General features: G+C 42.3%; 7 protein-coding genes across 7 annotated transcripts; 5 read left to right on the top strand and 2 right to left on the bottom strand.

Annotated features, from left to right (window-relative positions):
- Positions 1-1,242: 1,242 nt before the first annotated feature.
- On the bottom strand, positions 1,243-2,143 carry EAF02_004129 (uncharacterized protein; the record flags this gene model as incomplete). Its single annotated transcript, XM_038900177.1, has 2 exons — positions 1,243-1,444; positions 1,500-2,143. The coding sequence occupies 2 exons, from the start codon at positions 2,141-2,143 to the stop codon at positions 1,243-1,245; spliced, it is 846 nt and encodes a 281-aa protein (XP_038759884.1).
- A 3,422-nt stretch (positions 2,144-5,565) lies between these two features.
- Positions 5,566-7,020, top strand: EAF02_004128 (uncharacterized protein; the record flags this gene model as incomplete). Its single annotated transcript, XM_038900176.1, has 2 exons — positions 5,566-5,857; positions 5,912-7,020. 2 exons carry the CDS (start codon positions 5,566-5,568, stop codon positions 7,018-7,020), a joined length of 1,401 nt encoding a protein of 466 aa, XP_038759883.1.
- Positions 7,021-7,880: 860 nt separating this feature from the next.
- EAF02_004127 (uncharacterized protein) lies at positions 7,881-9,165 on the top strand (the record flags this gene model as incomplete). Its single annotated transcript, XM_038900175.1, has 3 exons — positions 7,881-8,195; positions 8,252-8,768; positions 8,807-9,165. 3 exons carry the CDS (start codon positions 7,881-7,883, stop codon positions 9,163-9,165), a joined length of 1,191 nt encoding a protein of 396 aa, XP_038759882.1.
- An 851-nt stretch (positions 9,166-10,016) lies between these two features.
- EAF02_004126 (uncharacterized protein) lies at positions 10,017-11,483 on the top strand (the record flags this gene model as incomplete). The annotated part of the gene is made up of 1 exon (XM_038900174.1): positions 10,017-11,483. The coding sequence occupies one exon, from the start codon at positions 10,017-10,019 to the stop codon at positions 11,481-11,483; it is 1,467 nt and encodes a 488-aa protein (XP_038759881.1).
- Positions 11,484-12,571: 1,088 nt separating this feature from the next.
- Positions 12,572-13,249, top strand: EAF02_004125 (uncharacterized protein; the record flags this gene model as incomplete). The annotated part of the gene is made up of 1 exon (XM_038900173.1): positions 12,572-13,249. One exon carries the CDS (start codon positions 12,572-12,574, stop codon positions 13,247-13,249), a length of 678 nt encoding a protein of 225 aa, XP_038759880.1.
- A 544-nt stretch (positions 13,250-13,793) lies between these two features.
- EAF02_004124 (uncharacterized protein) lies at positions 13,794-15,227 on the bottom strand (the record flags this gene model as incomplete). Its single annotated transcript, XM_038900172.1, has 1 exon — positions 13,794-15,227. One exon carries the CDS (start codon positions 15,225-15,227, stop codon positions 13,794-13,796), a length of 1,434 nt encoding a protein of 477 aa, XP_038759879.1.
- A 3,098-nt stretch (positions 15,228-18,325) lies between these two features.
- Positions 18,326-19,141, top strand: EAF02_004123 (uncharacterized protein; the record flags this gene model as incomplete). The annotated part of the gene is made up of 1 exon (XM_038900171.1): positions 18,326-19,141. One exon carries the CDS (start codon positions 18,326-18,328, stop codon positions 19,139-19,141), a length of 816 nt encoding a protein of 271 aa, XP_038759878.1.
- Positions 19,142-21,060: the final 1,919 nt, after the last annotated feature.

Below are 21,060 nucleotides of genomic sequence, written 5' to 3'. Positions count from 1 at the left end.
ATTTCTAGAAAACTATAAGAAACTAGAAGTGTATAGAGATCTATCAGTCTCGGTCCTAAGCAGATGACAATATATCAGACGAAGTCAATTCCGGGACAAGAAGAGCTGGCTTCGCAAAGTATCAACGGATATTAGAAGGGGGCTTTGAATCAAACTACAGCGATCATGATAGAGTTTCCAGCAGGAGGTCTCGTTTTCAGTAGTACAAAGAATGCTATCAATGAACAAGCTTAGTCCAAAAGGGAGAGCCCCAGTGATCTTTCTTTATCAGTCAGGAAAAGCTAGTAAGATCTTACAATCAAGTCTGCAGAAAAGTGGATTGATGCTGGAACTTAGAGCGAACTCATTCTAAGTAACAAGAGATCACGTCCACGATCCCACGCAGGACAAGTCTATTCAGGAACTTTCTTCTCCTCTGGCCTCAATCCAGATTATACACACGCGCGACTTTCCCCTTATGCGTATCTTTTTGAACCACCCCGAAAAGCCTATCTCGACCACAAATGCAAGGGAAACAAGCAACAAAGAAAAAAGTCCATATGGGGTAGAATCGAATACCTAGCTAGCTGACGACGGGATTATGCTAACATCCCAAGAGGAAAAAAGTAACGAGAAGAAAGAAAAGACGGCGCAAAAACTTTCTGCTCGGGAGCAAACTTTCTGCCTTGGAGCAAGAAAGTTGAGACTCCATGTATTTACATTCTTGTAGAGAATCAATCGAAGTGATTCGAATTAATTTTCAATTGAAATTGGACTACTGTGACCCAGAAGCCGTTCGATGTGAAAACTTCCTGTTCCTGAATTGTGTTAGATTTCATATCGTGTAAGCATCGTTTTCTTATGTTTAGATATGGATAGAAAGGAATAATTCCTCACACACAACATAAGTAATACGCATCGAATAAGTTGGCTCAGATTGAAAATGATATACAGGTTTCATGCAGATCAGCATCATTGTCATGGACTCACGACTTCTTTAAATTTTATTTATTCTTTCTTTCTTTCTTCTCTCCCTGATTGCCGTTGCTCATTGCGATGTTCGCCAAGCGTAAAATTCAGAGACTCGTCCTTCATCAAGCATATAACTCTTGACCAAAATCATCCTGCGCCGTAAAGACATGCTAATAACGCCCATTGTGCTTCTTTTCCACAATCAAATGCCCCCACTACCAGGTTCCAAACACCATTATCCAATCAACCTTTATATAGAACGAAAAAAATAAGCTAGCGCCCGAGCTCAATTCAGCTCTCTCTCTCGTTATCTGTGCTGAAATCTTCCGCTACAACTGTCTCATCATCTTTATATTCTTTGTATTCCGATTCCTGCGCACATTTTTCATCGAATACAGATTCGTGCTGATAAAACTCTCTCGGCTTCTTAACAATAAAAGCATACGTCTCATCATCCTCCAAGAAGATTTCCCCTCTTCTCGACGTTCGATTTCTACACAAGCATTAGCCGAAGTCCAAATCTAACAAAGTAAAATAAATAAACTTACCCAAACCTCTCTACAGACTCCAATACACAAACCACAAGTAAGAAAACCACCACAATTCCCACAACCAAAATATCATTTCTTCGTCCCATCTCCAAATGCGCCAATCGAGTTCTATATCCTACCGCAGTCCCGGGCCACGAATTGGAATTTCCACATCCTGGTTTCTCTCCATTGATAGCCAACCGTCCGTTTTCTCCCTCCCAGTATTTCCTCGAATCTTCTTTGCGCAATTTAGGTAATGCGGAAGTGGGCATACTTGGTCTCGCTTCATCCTCGTCACTCGTCCTTGTCAAACTTTGAAGATATGCCGAACTGAGTGGTGTTTCTGCAGAAAGGGCCTCATCTGCGGAGATCTCTTTTGAAGGAGTCGTTGGCGCATTGTCGATAGCACCTTCTTCTGCAAAATATTCATCGTCCGAAGGGGAAGTAGTTGTTGGTTTAACAAAAGTCGGGATAGGTAGTTTTTGATGTTTTGGGAAATGTGGATCGCGGGGATCACTGGGCTTAGGGTGGGAGAGCGAAAGAGTACCTTTGACTGAGTAGAGTGAGTTGCAAGATTGAGAGTTGAAACATTCTCGAGACACTGGGAATGCAGTTGAAAGTTGGAGGAAGAGGAGGAGCGAGAGCGGTGATGATGGTCGCATCTTTGCGATTAATATGAATAGAATTATTACGATGTGAATTATTGACTAGACTTTTGAATGAAGAGGTGAGGCAGGTATATAGGTTTAAAATTCGTATGGAATAAATCGTCGATCGTCGTGAATGGCAAGTGATTCCGATGTTTCAAGACGCTTTCGTAGTCTGCCACACCCGAGACGTTTGGAATGCCGCAAACGTGAGTAGATCAATCTTCAATCTTTCCGAACACAGCTTAACCCAATCGATCAATACTTAGGTGAGGTATGAAAATGCAAAGGCTGGAGCAAGAAATCAAGATTGGAAATAAAAGTCGATAGAGCGAATGTAAAGAAGTGGTGGGAGTGAGGTAGGGAAACTCTCGTATTTAGATCAAAGAATAGGTAGCGTACCACGCAGGTGGTGTGGTGTGTTGTAGCCAATCATTTCTTCACACTTGGGCAAAAACAATAGTTGCAACACAAACACGCATTAGTATTTTCGGGACTCTACACAAGGGACTAGAGTTACATGGGGCAATCCCATCCACTGCATGTTTCTCAAATGCTAATTTGGTAGAAATCCTTCCAAACTTAAAATTCCATATTGGGGTGTTGGCAAAGAAAACGCTTCAGCCCCTCAGGGTCCTTGCGCGATTTTCATTGGGTAATTCCTAGGGTAAATGGCATCCACGATGGTTAATAGTTTAGTTAACGTTACATGGGCTGATGCGGCCGAGGGGGCGTGAATGATTTTGGCTCTTTGGATTGTTCGAGACGGGGTGGTGAGATGTGGGCTGGGTTTTTTCCGGCTTGATAGAATGAGAGATGAGGGTATAAGCCTCGTGGCTTTGCACGGTACAAAGTGTACAGCAAGACAAGCAAGATTCGTTCCTCAAGCAAATGAAGATATACTTAGATGTGCATCCCATTTTGGTTCTTTGTTGGTTTCATCCATTCGATCCCATCCCTCCATGTGGCTCGACCTCTCTCACGATAAACTGGAGCCTGGAAACATAACGTGAATAGAGTGATTTACAGCGCTACTCGTAACTAACATATTACCAAGACAAGATCACGGAAAGGTGGAGATTTGCATGATTAGTGGGATTTCCGATTATGGGGGAGACCGCGAGACCTTGTATAGTTCTTCCTCTTCCACTTTTCTTCGTATCCTATCAGTGCGTGTGCGTCCACAGAAATCCTTAGGTGGAGGTCACTGCTTGAACACCGAAGAGTAGGTACTAGGAGCTCCCTGGATAGGCTCGTAAGTACCTGCCAACTATAATGCTAAGATATGGTCATGGCGCCCCCACGCGACTTGGGACGATCTGAACCTTTGATCAAACAATTGGGGGGAAATGTTTTTGATATAATACAAAACAATGTTTGGTGAAAAGTTACGAATGTCTTGTTCTCGTAGACACACATACTTGTGTACTTTACTTGGCATACTACTCTGATTGCGAAATGTGCAAGTAACTGCATCTTGTGACTCCCATGATCCATCACAATGTACCGGCTTGAAATTGTATCATGTGGTGCTATACGAGTTGATTATTGGTTGCTCAATCAGAGTCTCAAAGAGTGTCATCGTCAATTTATTATACGAAGTGAAGTGTCGAAAAACTCTTGTTTTCCCCTCAATGAAAAGAATTTTCTATCCCGAGGTTGCTAATGCAATTCTAGTCCTGCTTATGCCATGAGGATGTTTAAACGAGCTCTTCTTGTCGATGAAGGGGTAGCTCCCTTAATTTACTGGTGTCTTGGCATTTGGGCGTAGCAAAGGATAATAACAACTCAATGCAATTGAGGGATTATTCCGCGCTACCTACTCTGTATACACTTTCACTTGATTAATCCATCTACTCAATGCTTCTATCGCGAGATTAATATTTGACCAAGCAGGGTTTGCTGTGAATATATCTTAAGATTCAATGGTAAATGATAAATGGTCTCCATAACCTTTTGTTCGTCATAGTCAAACGATCGTCAGGTACACATAGTAAATCTATCCGCAATCCCTGTAGCTCTTTTGTTTCGAAGATAAGAGCTCCGGCATCTACTCATCATATATCCATCGTACACCGTGTACCGGTAGTGTACCAAAATCCCTGCAAAACTCATGTCTCTCCGACAAACTATGAACATTACTAAGGTTCGTTAGTATGGTTCAGATCGCAGGCTGCATTCTGAACTATGGAGTACGGGAGATCATTTCATATGGACCATGGGAGAACACTGAAATGATTAGAATTCGACACTTTATTCAAAGTTCATCTTGCAACCTTCCCTCGGCTACCTTTACGGGGTCGCAGTCAGCAAGACCACTAGCCCCCAATCCTTAACTTTCACCATGAATCCTTCTGGAATGATGATGGAAGGTTATTTCCGCCTTTGTTTGGCCTCAGGAGAACAGCTTACATTTTGATACTACCCTTTATGTCCTACCACCATTTATGAGATGATTCAAGGGACAGAGCGGCATCCCTGGAAGTTCGTCTGATGAACGGCCATTCCAGCGCTTCTTGAAACTTTTTATCTATTGCCTTCGGTGAAATACAAATAAGCGCTGATACATTCATTGCTCATCAAACGAGGTCCCCGAAAACGAATCGTTCAAGATGAATAACCCGAGAAAGGTGCAGAGAAGCAAAACGTGATCGATATCAATGTGTTTACTCTACATGCATACGTGACAATGTTTCATGAAAATGTAGCACTGCATCGTTGCTTATACAATGTAAGCTTTCGCTCGTTGACTTGGCCCTGCAAGGTTTCTCTGTGTGGAGTAGGATGAGAATGAGAAATATGCTTATTCTGAAGGATCTTTCTGACACGGACGAGATGAGATGGTAATCAGATGAATCCTTTGCCATGATTTGGTTATCGAAGTTCTAATAATAGGAAACAGGATACTTCTAAAGCAACATAACGCTCAGTACCTAGTAAGCTATGTTGATAAACGAAGAGAGGGATGTGTGTATCATTATTCATTCACAGGAAGTGAAGGAAAGATACCTACCTGTAGGAATGAATAGATTGGTAGGAACCAAGATCTTCTATTCTAATTGACTAACAAGAAGTTAATTGAATCGAATTCCGCACAAGCAGCTCCATCACAATCTCAACCAATCAATGTTTAATAAATCGGTTATTCGATATTTTTAGGAAAAGAGAAGAAAATCATTCGTTCACCCACCCATCCATCCACCTTAATAAGGTTCCGGGTTACCTCCACATCAATAATTTATCAGTAATTTGAGACATGCAACAAAATACAGTTATGATCATGTGAAACATATCCATGTCATGCGTTTTTAGGTAAGCACACTACTCATCATCTACAACGGTGGCCGGAACTGACCTTGATAGCATCCCAAAACATCCTCAAGGCTGACAATTTGTTAACCAGATATCAACTTTGAAATGTTACAGCCTTCTCAATTATGGTGCCTCCACTGGTACCTCAATCTGCTCCCCCCTTAAATCGAAGTTCGACAGCACCCAATATCGCATCTGCTCGAACTATACCTTATGAAAGGTCACATCTTGCACCAGAAGATGCTATATCTCAAGCCTCACCACCTCGGAGACCATCTGCCGCTCTCAACCAATTGCGCATGACAAATGGGGATGCTGGAAGATTAAGAAGTAGAGGAAGACATACAGATAGAACGAAAAGCAGTACCAGAAGACGGAAAGCTACTTGGAAAAAACTGCTATGGGTGAAACAATCATGTATGGCATACTTCAATTCAGCAAATGAAAAACAATACTGATCGATCGATACAGATCCAGACAATTACACGGATCAGGATACCTTTCTCGAACATCTGCAAAGAAACCCACGTCTTCAGCCTTATGATTTTTGGCCATTGGTAGCAGACTCCACGGTCATTGTACAACACGTTTGTTCTGTCATAATATTCATTGTTTCTTTCGTGGGGATATATGATAAACATGTCTCTCCTGTTTCTGTGGTTGGCTGGGGCTCTATCGCTACCTTTTTAGGCTGGGTATTATGGGATTTATGGGTGGGACAGGAAGAAAGTACTCGACCGGCATTTCCACCGCCGCAGCCTTTCTCTCACACTGTATCTGCAACAAGTTCAACGCCGAATTTATTGGCAACAGCTGCAAATGGGCCAAAGCACCCCCATTCGATATCAACAACATCTCTTCAATCTACCACCTCCAATTTAACTCAACCACCTCCAGCACGACCGGTTTATACGCCACATAATTCACGCCTCTCTCATCGTACATCGCTCCGTCTTTCAACTGCTAAATCAGCCCTTCTAATTTACTTTACCCTCCTCGGCCTTTCTCCCATTCTCAAATCTCTCACCAGGTCCACTTCTTCAGACTCGATCTGGGCAATGTCATTCCTCCTCTTTACGATCAATATATTCTTCTTCGACTATGCTACCCCGTCCCCTTCATCTTCGTCTGGCTATCCACCATCAAACACGAAGAACAAAAACATTCCCGCAAGTTTGAGTACAAATGCGGCTCTAATGGCCTCTACTGTACTAGCTTCACGTCTTCCCAGTACCGGACAAGTCTTTAGTCTTACACTCTTCTCCATTGAAGTTTTTGGTCTTTTTCCTGTTTTCCGTCGTTACACTCGCTTACATTCTTTACGTGGTCATCTAATACTGACTCTATTACTCGTCTTTGGTGCCGGAGGTGGCGTAGGATTGGTGTTGCCACAGTCAGGGAGATCAGCCTGGGATTGGAAAAGCGGATTGATTGGTGTGGTTTTGGGGACGCTAATCACAGGATTAGCTATGGGCGGATGTAGTTGGTGGTTGATAGGGTTGCAGAAATATAAAAATGAAATCCACGGGCCGTGGGATCCAGCGAGGCCTGTCATTAGAAGGGCTTGGGATGATTATTAAACAAGAAGATAATATAATTCATAGAGCTCGCATCATGCGAGTTTTTCATCCAACCCGTGTAGTCTAGTAGAAGCATTGGTGATGTTTCTGGAACCGGATAAATTGAACTGTTGCATCCCGAAAGCCTTGACCCCTCGCCTGCTTTACCCCCTTTCATTCGATGCTACTCTAGCGAGATCGATCCAAACATGAGACACGCCACAATAGATTACTTGCTCGCCTATTCATAAACTCGACTCTCAAACTGCCACTCTTGAGTAGAGTAAAATCTCGAAACGCACCTTCGGCCAGCGATTTGAAGTAGATTTCTCATCATCCCATCTCGGAACAGTCCGGCTTGGAAGGATTTAACTTAGGCGCTGCATACCAGACGGTATTTTATCGAGGACATTTTTTGCTACCGAGTGTTTTGACTCTTTGACTCTTCTGAGGGCTTTCGCATAATGAGGTTATATGAGATTCTTATGGAAGGTTTAGAGTTTTGAGATGAGGAGTTCAATTTTGGATTGGATAAGGTAGTAGTTGAGACTTGATGATGAGCGCCTCGCTTCTTTGTGAGAATTTCTTCTTCGGATTTTTTTAGGGGGGGAGGGGCGTACCATCGACCCTTCCTTTCATGATGCCGACTCTATATCGTGACAATTTTCGCCCTGTTGTATTGGCTTTCTCTTTCCTTTTGTGTCAAACTTCTTCCTCTTGTTTTTTTGTCGGTCTTGTTCACTAATTAGCTTCGGATCCCCAAACCCCCTCCTCTTCCTTGGTATTCACAATTCCACAACATCGATATCTCGAAGTTCAGTTTACCACTTATATTCATATGCCTAGTATTGTTTCTTCTCACCAACATCATTACGATCATTATGAGAATCCCCAATTCCCTCTACACTTGCGCTTTCTGTTGCAAATTCAATTTGTTAATAAAGCACTGTGGATCCTGCCTGTCCATCCTTTATTGCTCCAGGGAGTGTCAACGATTGGACTGGTCTTTTCACAAAGGTTTTTGTAAAGCTTTTACGTCCCTTGGTCCACGCCCTTCAGATGGTCATAGCCTCGCATTCTATTTTCCGGTTGACCTTGATCCCAGACTGGAATGGGTTCGGCGTCCAGATTTTCTGCATCCAAAGGCCAATAATAGAATACTTGGTTTTCGGTCACTGGGTTTCATGGAATCAAAGGTTTGATGACCTCATGCAGTGGTTGAATTGATATTTTGCTGACAGTCAAGAACTAGCCAACGTCACCATGGCCGTATATTCTTTGTCGAGGAGGCTGCCGAGACGATAATCTCAAGCTCAACCATAGCGTTATATCTTTTACGAGGGGAGCCTATTGGACTGGACCTTTGGTTGTTTTCCGGACAGGGAGGCCTGATATTGACTCAGAAGTTATACGTGATATTTTATTGGATGACCTCCCCAGAGTCATACGATGGTTAAGACAGATTTCCAATGGAAGTCGAGTAATGAAGCCCCAAGTCTTTAAGTCAAGTTTCAACACTTCGAAATGTGTAATTCTTAGATGTAGGGGTGATTATATGAATGCTCCAGAAGAAACTCAACTTGTGGTCTCCAAAGTCCCAGAATTGCACCCGATTTTCGAGGGGCAGCCCACAAATCTTTCGCAATTGATGGGAATTCCGTTGATAATACAAAAAATACCTCGTGAGGCTGGGAGAGATGTTGCATTCGACAAAGATTACTTGAGAAATTATTATTGTGGTATCCTTCACTTTGATACTCGTCCTCATAGTGAGACGTGGGGTGAAATACCTTCACAATGGCATGAGAATGTGGGGACTGTTCTGGTCGCGAGACAGACAAAAAAGATATTACCACGCTTCAACTATTGGCGATTATGACATTCATCAAGCTATTGGATCTTAGAGAAGTAGAAGACGAACTCGATGTTAAAACAAAACAGAGATTTCTTGAGGGGTACTTCACCAGGATGAAGTTCGAACAATTTTTCTTCGGTCGCTTTGCAGCTGCTTCTGATCAGGTCCCACATCTAGACGGAGATCTGATATCTCCTTACAGCAACTCATATGATTCAACAGACATATCACAGAACTCTTCACTAGTAGATAGGGCGCTGGACCTCTGGCACAGAACTGGACTGAGAGCAATTTATTTGGTCGATGATTGAGAGATATGTGTATAAATTATCGGGTCAAGAAATGTCGTGATATAGCAGTTTGGAGAATGATGTAGCAGATGTTGTTGTCGCAGATGATGTCGTTGATTGATTGAATAAGGGTATGACTGGAGCGTTATTTGGACTGCTTGCTTTCTACACATGGAGATATCAGCATGACCTCGAGCTAAGAATCCATCAGATTTCTATTTCAGAGCGAATAAAATTAGCGTTAAATTTGGAATCTTGAGCAGTATCATGGGCACGAGATTACTCCTTGAGCTTTCTCCTTAATGTATCAAATAATGATGCCTTGCATTTTATATTCACTTTTTTGAGTTTGACTCCTCATCTTTGCCGTGATTGCTGTTCTGGTCACAAGAGAAAGTCATTATTCAAATCCTTAATCTCCAAGCGAGATTGTACTGGCTATTGTACTACAGAATTTTCTACGGCTGACAGTGTATAACCTAAATTGCCGAGTCTACCCAGTAACCATTACTTGAAAGATCATTTTAATTCATTTAGATATAAAAGCTTGACAATACCGTTCTCCTACAGTCAGTTTGAAACTTCTATTACTCCCCCAGTTGGTCACGTCACCTGCTCCTCCTGGTGCTCGTTAAACCATCATTCCTGTAATTAGTAAGTTTCGCCGGCCCATTCACAAAGAATGGTCTAAAATTTATTTCTATTACCGAAAAAATACTTCACTACTTGATCCAATTCACTCATCATACGAGTAGCAACCAGTTCGTGTACTTATTAACTCCTACTGACCCTTGCACCACTTTAGATAAAAAAAATTCTTTCCCTATCAGACCTCTACAATTCTTCTTATAAGTTACTAAACGATCAGCCCCATGCCATCACGTCGAGATCCGACTCTGGGCCCACGGGTCTCGATTTCCTCTTTCGGTCCTACCATCGAACACCCCAAATGCGGATACTGTACAAAAGATGCTTCAATTCCATGTACAACTTGCAATGCTACCTGGTATTGTACAGTAGCCTGCCAGAGAGTCGATCGCGATGTTCATGACATCATCTGCCAGAAATTCGCAGATTTTGTTGCGGCGCACCCGTGTCCCGATGATACTGCCGAAAAAAAATACAGACTTGGCCTCCTATTGCCAGTCGATTCGGAGGACTTTGAATTGGCATGGATTGCCAATGGTTCTAATGGAAAGTCGGTTGCAACATTTCTTCAATATTACGACCAAGATCGGATAAACACTCGCAGCACTCTTGTGGATTACAATATGGCAAGCAAGAAGTTTGATCATTCCATTATTTTGGCCGTCCGAGGAGACTTTCTCACTGATAACTCTCCACCGAATGCTTGCATCAATCATATCATAGATGGGAATATGAAGTTCGCCTTTAAGGGTCCAGTTGCTGTTGTTAGAGAGCGTGGTTGGGGCTCAGTTGGAAGTGCCCAGCATTTTCAACCATGCGATTTTAGGATTCTAATCGATTTCCTTTTCAACTATGAAGGGAAGCCAAATATTAATATCGGGCATGCTTGTGGCGAGGAACCGAAGAATATTTTGGGCACGTCAGTGAGCCGCGTTTTAAAATTTCTGAAGGGGAAAGCTCAAGATGGAAAGAGAAAATCTAAGAATGCTCCTCTCGGCGGCGAAGAACGTAGAACCTACAGAAAGCGCGCCGAAACATTTGCTGAACCAGACTGGATGGAAAACTCGGAAACTTTTCTTCCAAGACACAAAATGCAGCGCTCAAAATCGAGTATCAATCTTGGTAGTTTCAGAGACGATGCTTCTTCGCTACATAAGGCTGAATCATTTGTCATGCCAGATTTTCTGCCAGATTGGATTAGGGAGTCGGTTTCAATTGCCGCCGGACCCAGGACGCATTCCGAGATAGCTACATCTCTTTCTATCAATACAGAGAAGGCTTTCGAGGAATCTGATAGTATTTTCAGTACGACAATTACTCCAATATCACCAGTTATCTCGATTGCGGCGACTACTAAGCAAGCTCGTCGTGAAGACAATGTATCTGTTAGAGGATCCCTTGATATTTTCGACCTCTACAACTCGAATAGAAATAGAGGTAACCATGATGACTCCGCATCTATTCTATCAAGCGGACCAAGCCCATCCATCCTAACCACCACTTCGTTCTTTCAGCCCAAGACAATCCTTCAACTCAGACCAACAATTAGGAAAGTAAAAGATTCCTCGACATTAAACAGAAAATCATCGTTATTCAGTCGTCCAAAATCTAAAAGTGTCGAGCTAAACCGCGATCATATGACACTTAAACGAAGTATGACCGGCTCGATCATGTCGCCATGGACAGTATAATGAGTGGACCTACAGTGTTCTCTATACAGATATACGTTTTTACACAAAGTTATTTTTAGAAGTTCCGAGCAAGGTCGAGATGTCGATGAGGTAGAAACATATATAGGAGATGATTTGATTCTAGAGTTGGGTTAGAAGGTTGTATTCAGACTGACGTGGGAGAATTTTGGTATGGGTACACGACGGGCAAGCATGGGGATGTGAGTGTGGTTTTTGATACTTTCGAAACTTTCGATACTTTCGATACTTTTTTTGGATACTGCTGGATGCTTTTTGCGCTGGCACGTGATGGGAATGATGGGAGTGTTAGGTGGTTCGATTATAATTTGCAATTTAGATACTTTACTTAGTAGTTGGTGGTACAATGCAGTCTCATGCACATCTAAGATACTCCATTCATTTGCGTGTAGTTTAAGTTTGTCGGTTACTTAACCTTAGGCGATCGCACTGATGTATCTAATGTGCTTCGCGTTTGCTCAAAATTTCTGTTGCTGTGCTTACTTTTTCATTTCCCCATTTCCGAACCATTCAAATGTTTAGCAAACATATTTTTGGGCGATGGGTTATTATTTATTCTATTCTTCTTGCATCGGCAAAAGTAGGTAGTATTCCATAAAACTTGTGACGGTTGCTAAACCCCCGTTTTCCCCCAACGTCGCTACGAATGCCAATGATCTTTTTTGGTAAGCCCGAGGATCAATTTTCAACCTTGTACATAAGTGCACAGAGTATAGAAAATGAGTTTTGTGACTTGCGGACTGATCGATAGGAGAAAGTTTGAAAGCACGTGATTGTAATATCAGCCGCACTAAAGATCTTTCTCTCACCTTTGAACTGAGATAGTCAAGACTAGGCAGGTGGATATGGTGAATTTTAAGACTATCGTGGAAACAGACTTCAATGTGTGATCTCCTTCAAATTTGATATTTCCGAGTAGATACAAGAGCTTCTGAGTTTTACCTCAACTTTCACCTCCACTTTCACCTCCAACTTTCGACAATACAATTGAGAGAGGTTTCATTACAGTTGAAAACCTTCTCTAGTTCTTAGATCGACTTTACCAAGACAAGCTATAGATTTATTCAACCATGTCTCAAGTATTCGGTCCCATCCCTCCTCCCCCAAATACAGACACATCTACCGGTGGTGTTAAGGCTGTTTACATCCACTGCTTGGGTGATCGAAAAATCCTTGGCTTGCCTAAATATACCGAAGTTGCAATCTCAGACAGCCATGTCATTTTCAGCAGAGAGCCCACAGATATCTCTGTTCATATGGGCATTCCACTTCTCACCAGGAAAACCGGCTACGTTGATCCACGCTGGGTTGATAAAAGACCTGGTATCGATTATGCGTGTGCAACTTCGAAGAATCCCATGTCGAATATAAAAGCACTATACCTTAATCTGCGAGCCGATCTTAAACAGGAGCAAAACTGGGGCTTTTCTGACATGGAGAAATGGGACACAGTCATTGGTACGGTTTTGGTTGCAAGGCAAGATAAGAAGGACATCACTGCGCATCAGGTTGAGGGGTTGGCCAGGTTCTGTTTCTATGATCTTTCACCTGCCATGGGAAAGCTTGAAGAATATATCTTCGAGGATTATCCAAAGAAATCAGACCGAAAGAAGGTTCGCGAGAGGTTTACGAAGGATTTCATTTGTCAAGCCAAGTTTGAGGATTGCTATGAAAAATTGAAAGCAGAGAGAGTTGCGGCCGGAAAGTCCTCGTGGGCTACTGCTATTTCTCCTTATTCTCAGGATTAAACTTACGAGAATCAATACGCATGGAAACTGGGATACATTATGAATTTAGGCAGAGGATTTCAAATATTTGATAATTCACGATGATGGATAATAGCGGGGAGGATTCTAATTGATCTTGCAGTTTGCGACAGAAGATTTCAAGGAGACAACAGAATTATCAGTAGTGCAAGGGATGCTCGATAATTGGTCTCGTAGTGGAGAATTTGGTTTTAAGCATGGGGTTAAGAGAGAACAATGCGAAGTTAAGGTGGATGCTCTTCAGTACGACTCTTACAATAATTTCATGCATGGGGTTAATTTTCTAATGTTCCATCACATAGATTCGCAATGGAGAGCCTAAAAATAAATATCGTGCATTAAACTTTTCTTGACTAAAATTGTTGCAGATGGTGCTCACTAATTATAGAGAACAATTTCTAGAATTCCACGTGGTTTTTTAAGGTTCAAACATTCTCTCCATACCTCCTCGATCTCTCTACAACATGATTCAAATAATTGGCACAAATGTTTCGCTTGTCTAATTCTTCGCTTCCACCCCCAACACCTAAATATCAAATGGGCTGATAGCATCAGCCCATGATTGATCTCCCCCTTCAATCTTAGCTTTCTTGAACTCCCCGAAATATTTTTGAAAGGCGTCTCTATCCAGAAGGCCCTTCGTGACTTTCTCTTTCTCGACAGTTGGTGGTCTTGCGTCTTTGTATCTGTGAATTAAGTTTCCCATTTCAAAGTAGACGACACGGCGGAAATAATTGGCGATAACTTCGACTTGATGGACAGTAATTGACTTCTTGTCTTTCCTTACGACCTGAAAGCTTCCTGTCTCTTGGAGAGGGAACCTCACCATATCTTTTGGAGACAAACCTCCCCAGCTCTCATCTTGCGGGTCAATTGTCAGAAATAGAAATAATGCTTCTTCGTTGCGGTGAGGAACTAAAGTGTTCGTTCTCAGAGCCAATTCATGCTGGCCCTCGACCTTCTGATAATCATACGGCTCGTTGAATGAACGAAGTATCAATCCGATTCCCAGGGCTTTGGTGCATTCTATATCTTCGTGGAGGAATGCGTAGTCCGCAGTGGAAATTTCGATGCTCTCGTATTTAGGAAGTTTCAAAATTTCCGTTCCACCCTCACAATGTATGCGCACAGCCGATACTTTTGGCGCCGCGGACTTCTCTGCGTGATGTAACTCTTCGAGAATCTTGATTTCATTGGTGAAACCTTGAAAGCTGTATTTGATTTGATAATCCTTCATTCCTGGTGGTACGTGGCGGCGCAGCCAGTCGGCAACAATGCGAAGGTCTGATGGCCGAGCATCTCCTATGGATCTGGTTCCTTTGATTCTGTGAACGACAATCATGGCACCTCGATGTCCGAAAGTCATGCAATTGCTTGCCAATTTACTGGCGCATTTGTTAATTGGTGTTTGAAGAATGTTATGAGTGGGCATTGCGGGCATCTTAATTTCTAACTGGCGATGCCAGTATCTTGAGTCGTCCGGAAAACTCTCAAGTAGGGCGATGTTTAGGCGTAGGGTAGTAGTGTCAAATTTTCCTACTCCACTGAGATCTAACCACTTGACAAGTGCTTGAGATGTTAAGGCCTGCATAGGAGAAAGTTCCGTAGAGCTTCTCTGGCAAGTTTCAAGCCAAAGGAATTGTGGCTGCTTATCATTGACCGGAAGAAGAATCACAAGCTTGAATGGTCCGAGATTTCCATTTGCGGGACGTGGCACACTGGTAGTAAAATCGGCGTAGGATCTGCAGACTAGCTTGTGTAATTTCCAATCACCCTTTTGACACTGTTCGTTGCAGTAGAATAAGGTTTTACAGCCTGCACATCTTTGTTTTGCTCCAGTAACATTGCAAAATGCGCATTTGGGAGTCAAATCGACCGGCGCGGATTGATATTGAGGGCAATCAGGAGGGTGCTGGGAAGCTTCAGGAGGTGCAAAAGTTGAAATCCATTTTCGAGACATTATTGATAGACCACTGAATTTTCATGGGTCTGTTTCCTTGCTTTTTGAAGCTCGATAATCTATTCACAATGAGTTCATCAGCTTGGACTCAAGTCATGGAGATAGTGTAAGATAGACAACTCGAGAAGCAGTAATGAAACTTAAACTCCTATTAATTCGACTTATCTGGAAGGTTGGAAGAGAAGCAAGGGGCGACAAATGAACTTACATGAAATAGATAGAGAATAAGCACAAGTTATGAGAGCTCATCAGAGGCTGGACCATCTCTTATGATATGTATGTAGTTCCTGGTTTGTTTGGTCTGCAACAATGCTTGTTATGAGATATGACATATGATATTGTAGTTGTCTTGAATGCTAACAACCTGGATTGGGTTTTTACTAGTGCAATCTAGAATAGTACAGCAAACGGGTATTTGAAATGTACTTCCCGAATTCTTGTTTGTAGCAGTGAGCACAAATAGAGAATAAAAACAGCATTAGTTCTGGGATAGTGACATACATACGTCGGCTAAATACATTCCTGCATATAGTCACGGATCAGCTATACATTAGGTCGTTTCACACCTTTTATTGCAAACATAGCTTTCATCATTCTTCCCTCTTAATTGCCACAACAATGAGAGAGGGGAAACTTCAGCTGAGTACAAAAGCTTGTCATAACCAATCAATTTGTTGGAAAATTTGTTGGAAAATTTCTAGAAATCGATAGTAGGCCAATTATGTAAAGGCCATGGAAATATGAGTAGGTGGTGAAAAGTTTATTTGTCCTCTGATTTCTTCACTCTTGTAATCTTTTCTTTCACACGTTCCGTCTTCATCCAAAATAAGCGACCTTTCTTCAAAGTTCCTCGTCAAAGAAGAAAGTAGGAACACCGGGTGGAATGATGTTATAGATCTCAGTCGTGGCATTTCAATCTTATTCGGAGTTTTGAATCCTCCCATCAAAAAATCAGCTTAGATAGAGAATAGCAAATGCGCTCCTGAAGAATACTAACTGCCCTTTAACACTGATCACCTATGATTCCGAAATGGAGCCTTCTGAAGGCACTTCTCAAAGTTAGTTCTTTAAGTAGATGCCACTGAAGTTCGTTTCAATTTGTTGAAAGTATGACTACATAGCCTTCACGCGTTTCTCCTCTCGAGTCAGAGCTTCTTTTTCTTCTTCATTAGTTCAAAGAACAAACGGATGAGGTTATCCATGTGTTCTAGCAGCAAAACTGCGCGGTATTGATGAGCTATAAATTCTATTATAGAACTTATAATATTATATTAATACTAATAAATAAAAAATGGTACTAAAGCCATCCTGTGTTTTCAGAAGAAGATAGCCATCACTTTTTTGAGTCTACATGGGGAATCAGATAGCAAACAGATAGATGCTACAACGGATTGCTGTTCGGCTTTGGCGGTGTATCTGAGTGCTTTAGCCTTCTCTAACCCTATTCATATATTTGCAGATTCACAGAGGATAAATTACGAGCAAGTTAATGCACAGAATGGCTTAATGGTACCTTCCGGTAGGAGCTCTTTGAAGCATTTATAGTGATCAATTAACACGTCATGCTCAGGTTCTTTGCCCGTGAAAGCTTGTGGTAATTTGATTTCATTTATACTCATTTGGATATTTCAGTCATTCCACTCTACGTGAGACAGAGGTAGTTATTATTAAACCTTTCAAGCAAGCGAAATCAGCAGAGCCAAGGAACTTCAATTCAAACCCGAGAGATTCAATCTCGAAACCAAGCGAAGAAAGTGCTTTCGAGTTTGCTGTCAGGTAAAAGTAAACCTATACTTTTCATTGCCAGGGAGAGTTCAAGAGGTAGAAATCTGCTTCTCAGGCCAAGAAAAACAGTATCACGAAGAGCTCAGCAAAGGAGATGACTTGAAATGTGGGTTACGTTTTGTTAATTTTACCTTCAAAATCATAAAGCTACAGAGAAAACAAATGATATTTATTATTGACTCAATCTAACATCTAAAACGAATGTGGAAGAAGAAGTGGGAAACAGAAGGAAAAGTAGAGTGTGCCAAATCCAGGCTCACAATCGAAGTACTGATAGAACAGCAGAGGAACGAAGTGAAAATCCGTGATGAGAATTCTGACAAAATTCAAGTCAGTATTGAGCCTTTTATGATGAAATTTCTCCTTCACCTTTGAAAATAACTTCTAGTGAATATAATTGATATAGACCGCATTTGCCTAGTTTGTTTTACCTCAGCAATTCCGAACCAAATCTGCAGGCATATCTTTCAGACTATCAAGCGCTTTCTTTAAAATCTACACACCTCTAAACTGTAAATCTCAGTATTTCTATCCGACACACCTCATCCTCGACGTAGAGTCCTCGATAGGAATCATTTATCTCTCATTATCTGTGGATCCAAGGCATTATCGAGTAGATTATCTTATACAATCCTTCGCCATCCGCTCATCTAAACTACCAAGACTCTTATCCCCACATAAAAAACTTCAATCATACACACGCAAGCATGGTGGGAACAATTGGCTGTTGTACAGTCTGCAAGAGAACGCGCGCGCTCATATGTACAGGCTGCAGGTCTGCGGAGTATTGCTCCAAAGACTGCCAGAGAAAGGACTACAGAACCCATAAACTGCTTTGCTCTGAGTATGGGCGCATAATAAATTCGGCCAGACCTAGTGCAAACGCCAAGCTTGCTTTTCATTTCGGGCAAGGACTTTATGGAGAATCATGTGTTCCTAAGATTATTTGGGTCGAATCGGAAGGTGAAGATGGAAAAAAGTGCGTCAAGCAAGTTGAGAGAGATGGGAACTGTGTCAAGATCCATAAAAATCTACTTGTACAAGCGATGGATAAGGTATCACATCCAAATCCCGAGCCTCGTAACTTACCATTGAACCATTACCAATGCACCAGAAAGTTCAAACTTGACCATGATGTTGTGCTACATCATCGAGCTGCACATATGTTCGATGAATCAGTACCCAATATGGGCGTCTTCAAATTCACTGATGGAGTTCAAGGTCTTCTTTGGAGAGGACCTGTGACCTTCTATAGCTTCAAAGGGGTGAAATTGGATAGACTTGCAAACAGAGTCCCTGACTTGGATGTCACTATGTCTGACCTACATGTCGCATTGAGTTTCTTGCAGAACAATACTGGATCAAATGCTGGGCCCGAAGCACTCTCGGCGGGCGGCTTGTTCCTGTATGAAGTCCATGAGCCTTTGCTGTTTCAACAGCTGATGGTTAGGTACTCAAAGAACGCAAAGCCAATCAAGGGTATTCGAATATCTTGTCTCGGAGACATTCAACATCTACGCAAGGAAGAATATCAAGTCGTCGATATTTTACCTAATCATCCTATATTCCACGCCGATCAGCCAGATCCTCATGCTGCCGTCCTCAAACAACTTGGGATTCCACTCATCGCTCGCAAGCTCATACCCGATGAGGATTTACAGCCAAGAAAGGGTCTGCGGAGTAGGGTGGGCTACGAAGTTCTGGAGAACGAGGTGGCAATTGCTTTGAACCTCATCACTGATGTCAATGGCCACCGGTTCAATTTTCCCGATCTTGGTGCACATTGGAAGAAGGTCGTAGGACCGGTTGTGCTTGTGAGAGAAGATGGAAAAAGACTCACAATCCACCAAGTGCAAGCATTGGTGGCTTTGTGCAAGCACAAGGTCGACTGGAATGACGCTTTGTGGATGGCTATGTTGACTTTGGGGACGGAAAGGCTTGATCACTTGGTCTCAATCGAGATCAGACAGAACGAAGTACGCGAAATAATGAAAAATGACGAAACGCTCAAGGCGCAATTCCAAGAATTTTTTGAAGAATTCAAGCGGGAGAAGATTAGTGGTGACGATGAGGGCGAAGTTGATGGGGACCCATCTTGGGCTGATGAAGCATCACCATATGATGTATGAGATAGCACGTTGTGGCGCCAAAATAAATGTTGCAAATTCATGGGCATACTTAGTTAGTTGCTGGTAGTTGGTTTCATTAAGAGCAATGCGGTGAGAGAGACATTAGCCGCGGAGGTCCCAGATGCACTATGCAATACTTTATTCGATCGCTTCAAATTATCAACAGCGTTGTACTTAGGTTTGCATTTTTAGAAGGTATATCAACAATGAAAAGGTGCTCTTTTCGAAATCAACCCAGACTCTTCGTGATTGTGTTTTCTGAGGGGTAAAACCAACATATCATCATAATCAGCCATTGTGCAGTTCATGCCCTGGAAACCTGGAAACTACTATTTTTCTACATATTTTTCAAATTGAAGTATGAGTGACTCACCAAGATTTGATCGGCATTTTTTAATGATGAAACATTTGAGTTTGAAGTCTCGAGGTAGATTATTGGTAGGTTTCTGGGACATCGCTCAATCAGGACCGGTGAGAAATTAGCGCCTTACGCATTTCTTATAGGCTTCCATCTTCATTCAAAACATATAAACATACCTCTTTCTTCTCGTCACAGCTCTTTCTATTATCCTTCAAGTAAGAGCTTCATTTCGTTCATTGAGTCTTACATCGTATGTCGAGCAGAATTTCAAAAATGCTGCCCTTTTAATCAGCCCGTCATCACCCCGCTTCGTTTAGACCCAGACGTCCTGAACAGGGGTTCCAGCTCGGCATCCTACTACTAGCTTCTTTGGTGGGATATCTACATAACTTAATGATAATGATAAGGAAAGCTCTTCGTATAGGTACTCTATTGATTGTTAGTATCGAAAATGCCCGGGTAGTCTTTGGTGGTCGATCATCATGTGTGAATCTTTTAGGTCACAGAAACTCGAAATGCAGCCACTCTTGCGATATGGATTACATATCCATTTCATCGGACCGGCTGGTATACATTACCTTGTCTAGAATTCTTGGTTTCAGCATGGTGGGATCGAGAATATATGCAGACATTGGATGTTTGATAAGCAAATAGGTAAAGATGCACCACCGCCTTAAACTGCCGCTCCAAGCATCGATATTTGTCCTTAAGTTTCAGTGAATCAAACCGTCAAGAGCCATTCTTTTCCACACCAGGGGCTTTTAGTTACACAGACGGGCACAATAATCCATCCAGTTCGGTGGTTTTCGACCACGGATAGAGACACAAAATGGTGCCTTGGACTATCTAGTCAAGCCACTTCACGGCATCCAATGCTTTTCCTAGACGGCTCAAAATCACTTCTCACGATCATTCGACTTATCTCTCAGCTCAGGGATAAATGTTTGAAACGACGTGTCTAGGTGGGAGGGCGGCTCGGGTGGACAGAAAACCCATACCGAAGTCTGACCCCACTGGGTAAACCTCGGTCAACAATGTGTCAATCATAATTGACAGCCTTTATTCATTCCAATCTTGAGCGATCCTGTATCTAATTATTACATAATTTTAGCCGAGCTGATACCACTGGTGTACCTACCTTTTTATCTCACTGTCCTCAATCATTCATTTCCCGTGGCCACAAGACAACTTCCAGCAATTCCCGGCTGAGAATGAAACCATGGAGGAGAACCCGATTGGAACCGTCCAATCCTAGACTTTGCATTTTTTATTGTTCTGGCCACCCAAGGCGAGACGTCTGCATTCGAGAAATTGCGACCTATAATATGCGGAGAGTCATTGCCATTTTCTGATTGGGCTTCTTGGTTTAAGGTTCACTTCGCAAAATCCTGGATATGTATGTGTGCTCAATGCATACTTGAACAGCTGTTCTATGCATCCAGAATATTGCCTATATGCAGAAAACTCAGGGACGGCACGCGAGAACGCTTGTCGTCAAACTCAAGACGGATGGCTCCGTCTATCACTGGTCGTCATGAGCAATGATACAAGCATTCAG

The sequence above is a fragment of the Botrytis sinoallii genome (assembly GCF_014898435.1).
Source record: "Botrytis sinoallii strain Bc 23 chromosome Unknown BSIN_006, whole genome shotgun sequence".
NCBI lineage: Eukaryota > Fungi > Ascomycota > Leotiomycetes > Helotiales > Sclerotiniaceae > Botrytis > Botrytis sinoallii.
The sequence above is the reverse complement of the archived record's forward strand: the minus strand, read 5'-3'. Positions and strand labels throughout refer to the sequence as shown.